The sequence below is a fragment of the Benincasa hispida genome, unplaced genomic scaffold (genome assembly GCF_027475165.1).
Source record: "Benincasa hispida cultivar pf3 unplaced genomic scaffold, pf3_genome.v1.1 HicScf147, whole genome shotgun sequence".
In the NCBI taxonomy this organism is placed as follows: Eukaryota; Viridiplantae; Streptophyta; class Magnoliopsida; order Cucurbitales; family Cucurbitaceae; genus Benincasa; species Benincasa hispida.
The window spans coordinates 18,812-32,355 of record NW_028325820.1 but is presented as its reverse complement, the minus strand read 5'-3'; the positions used below and the strand labels follow the sequence as shown (position 1 = coordinate 32,355).

At 32.6% G+C, this 13,544-nt stretch overlaps 1 protein-coding gene across 1 annotated transcript; it reads left to right on the top strand.

Annotated features, from left to right (window-relative positions):
• The first annotated feature begins 204 nt into the window (after positions 1-204).
• LOC120081797 (ABC transporter B family member 11-like) lies at positions 205-12,281 on the top strand. Its single transcript, XM_039036966.2, has 13 exons — positions 205-422; positions 2,324-2,373; positions 3,566-3,934; positions 4,515-4,569; positions 4,874-5,049; positions 5,234-5,455; positions 6,072-6,310; positions 6,392-6,917; positions 7,601-7,874; positions 8,208-9,082; positions 10,074-10,340; positions 10,432-10,695; positions 11,460-12,281. The coding sequence occupies exons 3-13, from the start codon at positions 3,593-3,595 to the stop codon at positions 12,117-12,119; spliced, it is 3,900 nt and encodes a 1,299-aa protein (XP_038892894.2). The 5' UTR covers positions 205-422; positions 2,324-2,373; positions 3,566-3,592; the 3' UTR covers positions 12,120-12,281.
• Positions 12,282-13,544: the final 1,263 nt, after the last annotated feature.

Sequence of the window (13,544 nt, the reverse complement as noted above, 5' to 3'; positions counted from 1 at the left end):
AACTTGTGCATCTAGAAAAAATTAGTCAACTGTTACATAAAAGAGAGAAAAATGAAAAAAATAGTTGATTAATACCAGCAAGCGGCTAGGACTAGTTGATTTATTAAATTAATTGAGTGTTAATTAATGAAAGCAAGATATATACAGGTAAGCTAAGTGTATATATATATATATATATATAAGAAACAGGACCAAGTCTAGCTTAGTTTATTTATTTTCTCATTATTTGATTTTAATATTTATTTGTGTTGTATTTGTAGAGTGTAGGTGAGAAAGAAGAGACTTTAGAAGGGTTAATTATTAGTTTATAAAAAGAAGGGGAAAAAAAAAACAATCAGAATAGGGAGAGAAAATAGAAGCAAAGTTTGGCTGAAGTTGGAGGGATCTATGAAGCTTAAACACTATGGAGAACTCAATATTTGGTAAGTGTTGTTAAATTTCAATCACAATATTTTGTTTTTTTTTTTTAATTTATTTTTTTGGCTTGTTTTTTTCCCTTGTTTTAAGAAAGACTTGAATTTTTTTTTTTTCTAGTTTACAAAAAATGGCATTAGTAGAAAGTGAATTGTTATATATATGGTTCAAATGAGGTAAAGGTTCTGTCTTTTTTTTTTTTGGGCAAGAACTTCTTGGAGTTGGAAATGAAGGTATCAAGGGAGAATTTTAAAATATTGATTGGAGAATTTGTTTAAAGGAAAATGAGAAGAATTTCCAAGAGGGATTTGGCTGGTTTGTAATAATAATAATAATAAATAAATAAATAAAAGAAATATAAAGGAACTTACAAAGGGTTGGCTATGGAGGAAAATAAGACCTTACAGAGGAGAGAGGAAATGAAGTGGGAATTGAAGAGGAAGAGGATGATCAAAGGAGGGAGAGGGAAAAAAAAGTAAGAAAAAATGTAAAATAAAATTAAAGGAGAAAAGAGAATATTTCCCTACTCTTTTTAAAAATCATTTGGATTCAAGTGAGTTCAATAAATTATTTTAAATTTTGTGATCTTAAATCTAAAAAATGATTTTAATTTTTTTTTTTTCATTTGGTGTGAAAATGATTTCAAATATAAAGGGAGAAGTAATAATATAGACTTTTAATTATTTTTGGTTAATTGAAAAGTAGAATATAACACATTTAAATAAGTAATTTACTTTTAAATGAATTCGACAAAATTCAACTATCTTATTTAGATTTTTTTTGAGGGAAAGGTATATTTATATGATCTATAGGTTTTGAGTCAAGTTTCATTTTGATTCTAGGTTCTAAGGTATTCAACTTTTAGTTTTGATTTTATTTTGAATTTAGTTTTAAATTTTAAAATATTACCATTTTAATTTTAAGGTTTGAATTTTGTTTCACCATGATATTTAAATTTTAAGATTTATACTTTTAACTTTTAATTGTCATTAAAATACTCGCTTTCTCTTCTAATTTTTTTTAAAATACTTATTTTCCATTTGGTGCTTGGAAAAAGGGTTTTTATATTAGAAAAAAATGAGTATTTAGTAAAAAATAAAAAAATAAAAAATGGACCAAAATGTTTTTTTTTTTTTTGGTTGCCTAAATAATTTGAAAATTTTCTCCTTCTCTCCTAGTAACAAACAACTTATTTGAAATCCCTCCAAATTATCAGTTTATTTTTTAAAAAGAAATATATATATATATATATATATATATATATATATATATAAAAGAAGTAAAAGAAGTAAAAAGAAAAAAAAAATTATAGTGTTTAAAAATGGAAGATAGAGAGGGACAAAACGCAAAATTACAAAAACGTACACACAAAAAGGGCTTAACACGTGGCGTCATATGGTTGGTCACATGGCTGAGTGCAGCTGACAACGTGAAATGTTAATTTGGGAGCAAGGAAATGTTTTATTTTATTTAGTTCATATATGATGTTCGACTTTTAAAGAGAAATGTCATGTGAATTAATGTTAAGTTTGGCTGACTTTGTGAAAAAAATTATTTTTATTAGAAAAAGGAAGATAAATTATTTTAAATGGTAAAACTGCTGAAAATATTTACAAAATATAACAAAATTTCATAATTATGAATGATAGATGTTGATAGATAGAAGTCTATCCGTTTTTATTAACGTTTATCATTGATAATTCTAAAATTTTGTTATATTTTGTAAATATTTTGATTCGTTTTTCTATATTTAAAAATCGTTCGAAAAAAATATAGTATTTATATATGATGAGAGAAAATAAAATACAAAATCACAATTTCTTATACTTTAATAAAATGCAAAATCACAATTTCTTATACTTTAATAAATTGCAAAATCACAATTTCTTATACTTCATTATAATTTCAGGTTGGACAGAAGTAGGAGTAATTTATGATTTGAAGCACAACGTCAATTCGGTGAGTAGTCTATTTTACTAAATATTTTTTTATTATTTACTTGTATTATGGAATGTCAAGAAATATATAATTATGTTCAATTCAATAAAAATTTTATTAAGATTTCTTGATATTGTTCATGAAATTTTTAGTAACTTCGTGCTTTTAGCTGAAATAATGGTTCTAAAATGTTTGAGATATTTTATGATTATTTGAGAATTTAGAACCGTTTTCATATTTTTCTGGAAAAAAAGAAAGAAAAAAAAAGAACAATTTCAGATTAACACTATGGGTACAAGTTTTTGGTGATAGATTTGATTTGCCTATATGTTTATGATTTAAAGTTTCAAGTTACAAAATTCTTTATTACCTTTTATTTACCTAGGGTTGTAACCATTGTTCGTATCATTACATTGCAACAAAACTTATGTTTACAACATTAAAGCCACATCTACGAAAGGTGTATCGCAATAAATGAAGTAATTTGGAATGTGCGGACCCATTTTTTTACGTTTGTTAGTGTTTACCGGCATTCCGCATTCGTATTGATATGTAGGCCCTAGTTGAAAATCTGTAATCAGGTAATGTAATCTGAACGATGAACATGAGTTGATCAATTGAATTGCATTCGAAAATTATGTCGTATCGTTACCGTTACAGTAATTGTTATGGTTATGGTTATAGTTACCATTATTGTTATTGTTTCAAATAAAAAAAACTATAGATGTTGACACATATCGTTACTGTTATTGTTATGATTTGGCTCTTAGAGATAAAAGTAATCATAACAGTAATAGTAAATTTGACAAAATTCTTAATTTTAGGTAAATGAGAACAAAAGCGATCTAATTACATTTGCGATTGAGACCCTGATCTGTCAATAGAATTCGATTACGATTATACCAATTTTCATTATGAATTGGTAAACATGGCCTAAAATCAAAATTTGTTCATTTTTGCATTCTTACATGTAATAATAGTTTGTGTTTCTCTTGCCAATGACGGCTTTGGATTTATTAAATTTAACTTCACCCATAAGCGTAAGCTTTTAAGTCAATCAATGATTGAACGTAGTACCAAAGCAAAAGGTCTTGTGTTCAAATTCTTGTAACGTTATTTTTTTTTAACTCAATTAGTGATTTAACATGATTATCGTTGATCAACTGTTGTGTATCTGGGGTGTTGATTTCGGGCATTTGTGTGCGTCTTGTAGGTGTAAATTAAAGTAGTCCAAGATCAAATGGAGAGAGATGAGAACGTAGAAAATGGCCTAGTTTGGAAGAGGAATATGGCCGAGAATGTATCGTCGCCATCGGGATCAAGCAACCCGAGCTTGAATGGCAAGCAGAAGGGAGGAGAGGAGAATAAGAAGAAAGAAGAAGAGGAGAAAGCCAAATCTGTTCCTTTTCTTAAGCTGTTTTCCTTTGCAGATTCATATGATTACATACTTATGTTGGTTGGAAGCATTGGAGGCATAGGAAATGGAGTGGGAATGCCTCTAATGACTGTGCTCTTTGGACAACTTATCAATTCCTTTGGAAGTAATCAGGGTACTCACAACATTGTTTCTGCCGTTTCCAAGGTTAAAAAATTTTATAATCTTAAGTTATTTCATACCTCTATATTTTCGGGTTTGGATCCATTTAAAACCCTGAACTTTTGTGAGTATATCAATTTACACTCTCCATTATATTTCGTTTGAGAAAACCTCGTGTGAAGTTTATAACTGTATCTATTAAACCCTTAAACTTTCTTAAATTGATCAATTTAGACTCTTAGTCAGAATTTTCTTTGAGAATCATCCATGCATTTACTCTAATTGTTCGGTTTTGTAAAACCAACATTTGAAGAAGTCTACACACATTGGAGTATCAATGCATGAATGATTTTCAAAGGTAATTATAATGAAATGTCTAAATTGATTGGCTTATGAAAATTTAGGAGTTTGATTGACTGAAATCACAAGTTTCACATGATATATTGGTCGAATGAAATTTAGAGAGGGTACGTTGATATACTTACAAAAGTTCAGGATTTTAATTGACACAATGCTAAAAATTTAGGGGTATAAATTAATCTTTTCCTTTCGTTTTACAAGAGTCATCTTGGTTGCCTTCTCATCTCCAAGCATTAAGCATATATATATATACATATACATGTAGGTGTGCCTAAAATTTGTGTACTTGGCCATTGGAACTGCAGTAGCAGCATTTCTCCGTAAGTAGATATCAAAATCTATCAATGTTTAATAATATCTACGTATGTGTGCATGTATGGGAGTGATTTTGAAATTGTTAAAATTATTTTTGTCAAGTTTAAAATAACTTTGAAACACGACTTTAATAACTTAAAATTAATCTAATATTTAATTTTACACTTTTAAATGTAATTTTCGTATCATTAAAATTGGTTTTGGACAATTAAAAATATATTTAAAAGTGATTTTAAGTATTATAAAATCACTCTTAAACATACCTTAAATATAACACGGGATGTGTCTAATTAGATAATGTGTATGCAGAGGTGTCATGTTGGATAGTAACAGGGGAAAGACAAGCTGCAAGGATTAGAGGGTTGTATTTGAAAACTATATTAAGACAAGATGTTGCTTTCTTTGACAAAGAAACAAATACTGGAGAAGTTGTGGGTAGAATGTCTGGTGATACTGTCCTAATTCAAGATGCTATGGGTGAAAAGGTATGATTATAACTCACAATTCGCTTTTTCGAACTCTATCCCGACGCATCAAAGATTGGCGTCGGGATATAGAGGATGTCCCAACGGCTACAAAATTCCGTTGGCGGAAACTCATTTTCTTGTAGCGTAGGATTCTTCAACACAAGGAAAAGGAACTAACATTGTTGATCTTCTTCTTATACAGGTTGGGAAAACTGTCCAACTAATTACAACCTTCATTGGAGGGTTCACAATAGCTTTTGTAAGAGGTTGGCTGTTGGCATTGGTGATGTTATCCGCCATCCCACTTCTTGTGGTAGCTGGAGCAACAATTGCTCGATTCATGTACAATATGGCTGCTCGAGGGCAAAGCGCTTATGCGAATGCAGCAAATGTCGTTGAGCAGACTATTGGCTCGATCAGAACGGTATAAACAATTCAACTCTCTATTACTCCGAAAGATGAATGTGTGATCATTTTAGCTTGAAACTTAAGTGTTGAAATGCCTTGAATCTATTATCTAGCACTCTGAATAACCAAGCATCGAGTCAATAAGTCAGTTGTGTCTAGGGGAGACACAACTTAAGTTGTATTCATATTCATGTTATTTATGATTTTGGCCTTGGAGTTTAGAAGAGTGCATTAAACAAACTCTGTAACTCTACTAGAGCCTCTAAATCTGTAATTTTTTTTTTTTTTTTTTTTTTGCTCAAAATCTGTAATCTTAACATAGCTAACAAACTGGTAAGGGGTGTTTGGGGTGAAGAGTGTAGTGAAGTTGTGAAGTCTGGGGAGTTGTGAACTCATGGAGTCACAGTATAAGGAATTAATAAGACATACAATTGATGTTTTATAGTCTTAGGCCCACAAACTCCTTAGGCCAAACAAGGAATGGAAGTTTACAACTTCACACTTCTCAACTCCTTGGTCCAAACACCTCTTTAATGAACGTTGTAGATCTCTATGTCGATTCTCTAACGTTTATATTTTTTTGTTTATCTTTGATTATCGATTTCATAACATTAAAATTTTTGTATCTTTAGGTTGCATCATTTACGGGTGAGAAGCAAGCTATAAGAAGTTACGAGAAGTTCCTAGTACATGCTTATAAATCTGGTGTGAAGGAAGGTTTGGGTGGTGGAATAGGAATTGGTATGGTAATGATGATTGTATTTTGTTCTTACTCTTTGGCTGTTTGGTTTGGCGGAAAGATGATACTAGAGAAAGGATATAATGGCGGTCAAGTGATAAACGTCATTGTAGCTGTCTTGGCAGGCTCAATGTAAGTGCATAACAATAATCTTTTGGATATCCACAAATCCATGGCATTTTGTGCAACATTCATATGCAAATTTCTCTTCAGGTCCTTAGGCCAAATATCACCGTGCATGAGCGCATTCGCTGCGGGTCGAGCCGCTGCCTATAAGATGTTCGAGACAATTGAAAGGAAGCCAAATATTGATGTTTATGATCCAAAGGGCAAAACATTAGATGATATTCAAGGAGACATAGATTTAAAAGATGTGTATTTTAGTTATCCAACCAGGCCAGATGAAGCCATATTCAATGGCTTCTCTCTTCACATTCCTAGTGGCACTACTGCAGCATTAGTTGGAGAAAGTGGCAGTGGCAAGTCAACAGTAATCAGTTTGATAGAGAGATTTTATGATCCGCAGTCCGGTGAGGTACTCATCGATGGCGTTAACCTGAAAGATTTTCAGCTTAGATGGATTCGGACGAAAATCGGTCTTGTTAGCCAAGAACCAATACTTTTCACTGCCTCCATTAAAGATAATATTGCATATGGCAAAGATGATGCAACTTATGAGGAAATTAAAGGGGCTTGTGAACTAGCAAATGCTGCTAAATTTATTGACAAACTGCCTCAGGTAATTCTACAAATGATTGTCAGAAATAACCGTCAAATGTTTTCATTTTTCGTAACACCACCCTCTTAGAAAATTCGTTGAAATAGTTTTTACTTGGTTGTCAAGATCGACCACCGAGATTTAAACAAAAAAAATTAATTTTTTAATCTTATATCCAAACTATCGATTGTTTTGAGCTTTCTTAGTAAAATCTCATAGGATGAACACCGAGATTCTACATAATTATTTCAAATATTATGTAATCTCTCCAAACATTTTGTTATCTTTACCGCATCTTATATCAAATCTACTAGCACCCAATATTTGTTTCTTAGATTTCCAAATTTCTTAAAGGATTTACCAATTATCTAAACGAACTTTCCAAATGGATCTTAGGTGATCACAATGTGATTTTTAAATTTTGGAAAAGATCAAAATCTTCATCCTAGTCAAGATTCCACTAGGAAAAGTCCAAAAAAGATTCAATAATTTAGATATAAGATGAAAAAGAAAATTGTTCAAATCTTGATGGTTGATCTCAGTGAAAAATTATTACAACGAATTTTCTAGAAGGATACTAGCCGTGAAAAATGAAAACGTTTTTAGGTTGCTTCACAAATTCTCCATACATGCATTTATCCTCATGTACATTTGAATGCATCTAAAACATGAACATATTAGTTAATTGAATTTGATGGTCATAGGGATTGGATACGATGGTGGGGGAGCATGGAACTCAGCTATCTGGAGGGCAGAAACAAAGGATTGCAATAGCAAGAGCAATTTTGAAGAACCCTAGAATTTTACTACTTGATGAAGCCACAAGTGCACTTGATGCAGAATCTGAAAGAGTTGTGCAAGAGGCTTTAGATAGGATTATGGTGAATAGAACTACTGTGATTGTTGCCCATCGTTTGAGCACTGTTAGGAATGCTGACATGATTGCTGTAATTCACAGAGGGAGGATGGTTGAGAAAGGTATTGTATATGTCCTTCATTTCATTCATTTTCACAAACTGATAGTAAAAACTTTTTGGAAATTTACGACGGAAAGCCCCTTCGAGGGGAACGAATGAAAAAAAATGACCTAGGTTTTAAAAAGTTAAAGCTTTTTGACCTTTTGCTTGCGTCACCACATGGTCAAATTGTCATAACGATCTTGAGATGCATGCTTGGTGGCTCGATTCATGATACTTGCTCTAGCTACTCACTCTAGCTCTCGTTCTTTTCTTAAGGTCATTCATACGAAAAACTCAAAAAATTTTATATTATATCATCTAACAAAATCTCCGTCCTTGTTCAATTGAGCAGGTTCCCACTTGCAACTCATCATGGATCCAAACGGTGCATATTCACAATTAATACGCCTGCAAGAAGCAAACCAAGACTCAGCAAGAGCTTCAGAAGATGTAAATCGACAAGAGTTTTCTTTGGAATCAATGAGACAATCAAGTCAAAAGGCACCTTATCCAAGATCCATAAGTAGAGGATCATCCGTTGGTCGCAGCAGCCGTCGGTCTTTATCTATGTTCGGTTTGACAACAGGACTTGACTTACCGGATGCCGGCGACGTCGATGACACAATTGAAGATGAATCCTTAAAAGCTCCTCCGGTTTCTCTCCGCCGTCTTGCCGGACTTAATAAGCCAGAGATTCCTGTGCTTCTGATAGGAACAATTGGAGCAGTGCTGTGTGGAGTGATACTTCCCATTTTTGGACTACTAATTTCTACTGTGATAAAGACATTTTACCTTCCCCCAGACCAATTAAAGAAAGATACCAAGTTTTGGGCCATCATTTACATAGTTCTTGGTGTGGCTTCACTTGTGGCACATCCATGGCGGGCTTACTTCTTTTCGGTAGGGGGATGTAAGTTAATTGAGCGCATCAGAGCGTTGTGTTTCGAGAAGGTGGTTCATATGGAAGTGAGTTGGTTTGATGAGGCTGAACATTCTAGTGGAGCCATTGGTGCAAGATTATCATCTGATGCAGCCTCTGTTAGAGCCTTAGTTGGGGATTCACTCTCTCAGAATGTAGGCAATGTTGCTTCTGCTGTTGCAGGTTTAGTGATTGCCTTTGTTGCAAGCTGGGAATTGGCTCTCATTGTTCTTGCTCTCATTCCTCTCATCGCCATTAATTCACTTATACAGATTAGATTCATGAGAGGATTTAGCGGCGACGCCAAGGTGAGTCTTCAATCTCCTTATATTGTGTGATTGTTTGGTAACGTTGCGTTAAAACTCTCGATCCTAACTTCAATCAATCCCACAAACTAACCTTTCATAGATTAAAATACCACAGCTAAGAAGAACAAAACCACAAATAAGTCGAGACCTTCTTCTATTAATATGCTAACGTTAAGCAACAAGTAAGAAGAAAATCAAGGTCTCAGATCACTAGAGAACAATAGAAATTAACAAAACAAGCAAGTAACCCTTAGAAACCCAGCGGAAGTTCGAGAGAGCTTGGAAATCTTTCCATGAAGACTCTTCTTCTTATTTTTCTGCACCCTTCTTGGATTTCCTATTGAGATATTTAACCTGCAGCTGGTCCCTACCTTAACCAAATTTCTCTCCCACTACCCCTTCTAAAACCGCATTTGCTCTCTCCATTCTCTTCATAACCAAATTTCCTTGCTCTTTTTCCTTTTTACCCTTCCTCTTATAAGTGTAGATAATCGGGGGCTTTACACGTTCTCATTTTCTGTTTCTTGTTTCTTGTGTTTTTTTTTTTTTTTTCCAATTTCTATAAGAAACTGACTAGTTTAATAACTGTTCTAGTTTCTTGTTTCTAAATCTTTTAAATGCTTCTAAAAAAAGTAGCTTCTCCTTGTTTTGTTTTTGGATTTCTCTATATGGTCATGTTTTGAAGCAAAGTTTCTTTTTGCCTAGTTGGTTGTAGAGAGCATGTATGTTTTCAACTCATTCGAGAGGTCTTGGGTAACTCCTAATATTGTGTCGGGATTTTTTTTATAAATAATAGTAAGGAAAAAAAAAAGAAATAAGAAATGAGAAATAGTTATCAAACAAGTTTATGTTTCTTTTTTTTTTTTTTTCAAAAACAGAAACAATTACCAAACATATTCTTGTTTCTAGTTTTTAAATAGAAAACAAGAAACATGAACGTTATTAAACGGAGCCTTTGTAAACTACTTATAGACGTGTTTTTGCAATGCAGAGTATGTATGAAGAAGCAAGCCAAGTTGCGAACGACGCAGTGGGGGGCATAAGAACAGTTGCTTCTTTTTGTGCAGAAGATAAAGTGATGAACATTTACAAAAGCAAATGCGAAGCCCCATTGAAATCAGGAATAAGACAAGGCTTCATCAGTGGAATTGGATTTGGAGTGTCTTTCTTCTTATTGTTCAACGTATACGCCCTTACATTCTATGTCGGTGCTCGTTTGGTGGACGACGGTAGAACAACGTTTGCTGAAGTGTTTCGAGTAAATTAATCCATCCCTCTGCTTGCTTGCTTGCTTTTTGTGCTTGTCATTTCTTCATTTTTAACATATGAGGAATCTGTGGACAATGTAGGTGTTTTTTGCTTTGACAATGGCAGCTACTGGAATTTCTCATTCCAGCTCCATGACTCAAGACACTACCAAAGCTAAGCTTGCTGCTGCTTCAGTATTTGCAATAATAGATAGGGAATCAAAGATAGATCCCAGCGATGAATCTGGAACAATATTGAGTGATTTAAAAGGAGAAATAGAGCTTAAACATATAAGTTTTAAGTATCCTTCGAGGCCAAACATACAAATATTTAGAGATCTCAGCCTGCATATTCATCCTGGCAAGGTATTCAAAATCATATGTGCATTCAATTCATGATTGATAAATGTTGGAATGTATTGAATCGGGTGCTTCGAATGATCTTAGTTGTATTTGTATTTATCCTATTTACGATTTTGATACTAGGGTTTAGAAGAGTACTATATAAATTCTCTAATAATAAACTGCTCTCCCTTTGCCCTCATCAACGTAGCTACACTGTTAATGAACCACGTAAATCTTTATATCAATTCTCTATTGTTTTACATATTCTATTCATCCTAGATTGTCAATTTCTTAACATAATATATGTTTCATAGTATGTAGAATTTGTTAGAAATAATGCTAAATTGTTTCCCTCTTTCACAACTAGCACCTTTTTGGAGAGCTCATTGAAATAATTGTTCTCGGTTTTTCCCAGTCGAGATCTATCAATTTTTTTGAACTTTTTTTGTGGAATCTCAGTCATGATGAACACCAAGTTTGTATGTAATCTTTCCCAAGTCTTATGAGCGATCTACGAAAGATTGGGTGATCGTGTTTTGGGAAAGATTACATATGAACCTAGTCTTCGTCCTTGCGAAGGTTCCATTGAGAAAACCTAAAAAAATTGATGGTTTGGATGTATGATGAAAAGAATCAATCCGGGAGGATCTAGGAAAACTATTTCAACGAATTCTCTAAATAGGTGTTAGTTTTGAAAGAAGAAAAACTTATCGTGGTTACTTGCGCAAAATTAAAAATTATCCTTGATTATTATGATTATGATTATGATGTGATATCTGTTTTAGACAATAGCTCTGGTTGGAGAAAGTGGTAGTGGAAAATCCACGGTGATCGCGTTGTTGCAAAGGTTTTACAATCCTGACTCGGGCACGATAACGATTGACGGTATAGAAATCCAAAAGCTACAATTGAAATGGCTAAGGCAACAAATGGGTCTAGTGAGCCAAGAGCCGGTGCTTTTCAACGAAACTATACGAGCCAACATTGCGTACGGGAAAGGAGGGGATAGGAAGGCAAGCGAAGGGGAAATAATAGCGGCGGCAGAGGCGGCGAATGCACACCGGTTCATAAGTGGATTGCAACATGGATACGACACAGTGGTTGGGGAGAGAGGAGTGCAGTTATCAGGAGGCCAAAAGCAACGAGTGGCGATCGCCCGAGCGATCATAAAGAATCCAAAAATACTACTACTAGATGAAGCCACAAGCGCACTAGATGCAGAGTCGGAGCGAGTTGTACAAGATGCATTAGACAAAGTGATGGTGAATAGAACCACGGTGGTGGTAGCTCATCGTCTCTCGACGATCATGAATGCCGACCTGATCGCCGTTGTTAAGAATGGAATCATCGTCGAGAAAGGTAAGCATGAAAAGCTTCTCACGATCAAAGATGGGTTTTATGCTTCTTTAATTCAACTCCACACTTCTGCTGCTGCTTCTTCCTAATTCCAACCACCCTTACCTATAAACTTCAGCTAAACTCTCTTCTTACTTTTTCTTTTTCTTCAAATTTTACAAACAAAATTGTATGTTTATGTTTTACTTTTAAGTTGTTCAAACCCTTAAATGTGTTATATGATGCAATATAAACAAAATGATTTAAGCATACAAGGTACTCAGCAAGTAGGGCTATATATTTTGAAACCTATTTTTGATGCATATTGAAACCTATTGTTATAGGAGCCAGTTGGATTATGATATAATAGTAAATTTACTTTCGTTCATAAACTTAAGCTTTTGGGTCAATCAGTGATTTAACATACTATCAAAGCACCCGTTAGTATGTTTATACATTTGTAGTTGATTGTGCATTAAGTAGCCAAATATATCTATTTTGGTTTATATTTTATTGTGAAAAAAAATTATGTAAGAATTGGACACAAGTGGAAAAAAATGGAGTATCTATATATATAAAAAAGATATGTATATAATTTATTTTAAAATTGATTCTTTTCTAATTTAAGAAATCTTCAAATAAATTGATTACTATATTTTAATTTTTTTTTTTTTTTTTTTCTAGGGTAAGAGTATCAATGTAACTTTTGACAGTTTAAGAATATTTTTCAAATGGATATTAACGGTTTGTGTTCATACACCAATAATAAGAGTATTTAAAAAAAAATAAGTTAATGGTATTTTTTAAAAATCTTTGATCGTTCCAATATTAAAGAGAAATAAGGAAGGATTGTTTTAAAAATTTAGGGACCAAAGTGACCTATAAGTAAAAATTCAATGTCAAAAAATGTATGTATTTTTTTTTTTTTTTTGAAAAATTTCAACCATTCATTAATTAAAAAAAATATATAATGGGCTTAGCAATAAATTCAATTTTAACTTTGACTTCAATTAGTTTGGGCATCGACAAAGCTGAAAATTCTATTTGTAATTTGAGTTTTCAAATGGCCTATTCATGTAGTTAATCTATTTTTCAATATAAGCACTCTACCAATGACTAGTTTTTAATGCATCCTTTTAAAAGAACTAAGTGTAATCACCGATTTTTATCCGATCTTATTTAAAATAAATTATTTTAGTTTGGTTAAAGTAATCAATTTAGTTAGGGTAAAAAAAAATAACAAAGTAAATGTAAGAAAATTTTAAATTTGGTTTTAGTTGTCCAGAAGTTGTCCTTCGTTTTTGAGGATATGACAAGTTTTAGTAAATTTTCAAATTTGAGATAAAAAAACAACAAAAAGAAAATGACATTTGGATTAAAATTTGTAGACTTTAAATACCTAATTTCATTTCATACAAACCTCTTTTTTTCTTTTTTTTTTTTTTATTTTTATTAAAAAAAAAAAAAAAAAAAAAAAAAAAAAAAAAACCCTAGAAAGCCTCCATCCACAACCACCCCCAAAATCCTCATTTTCT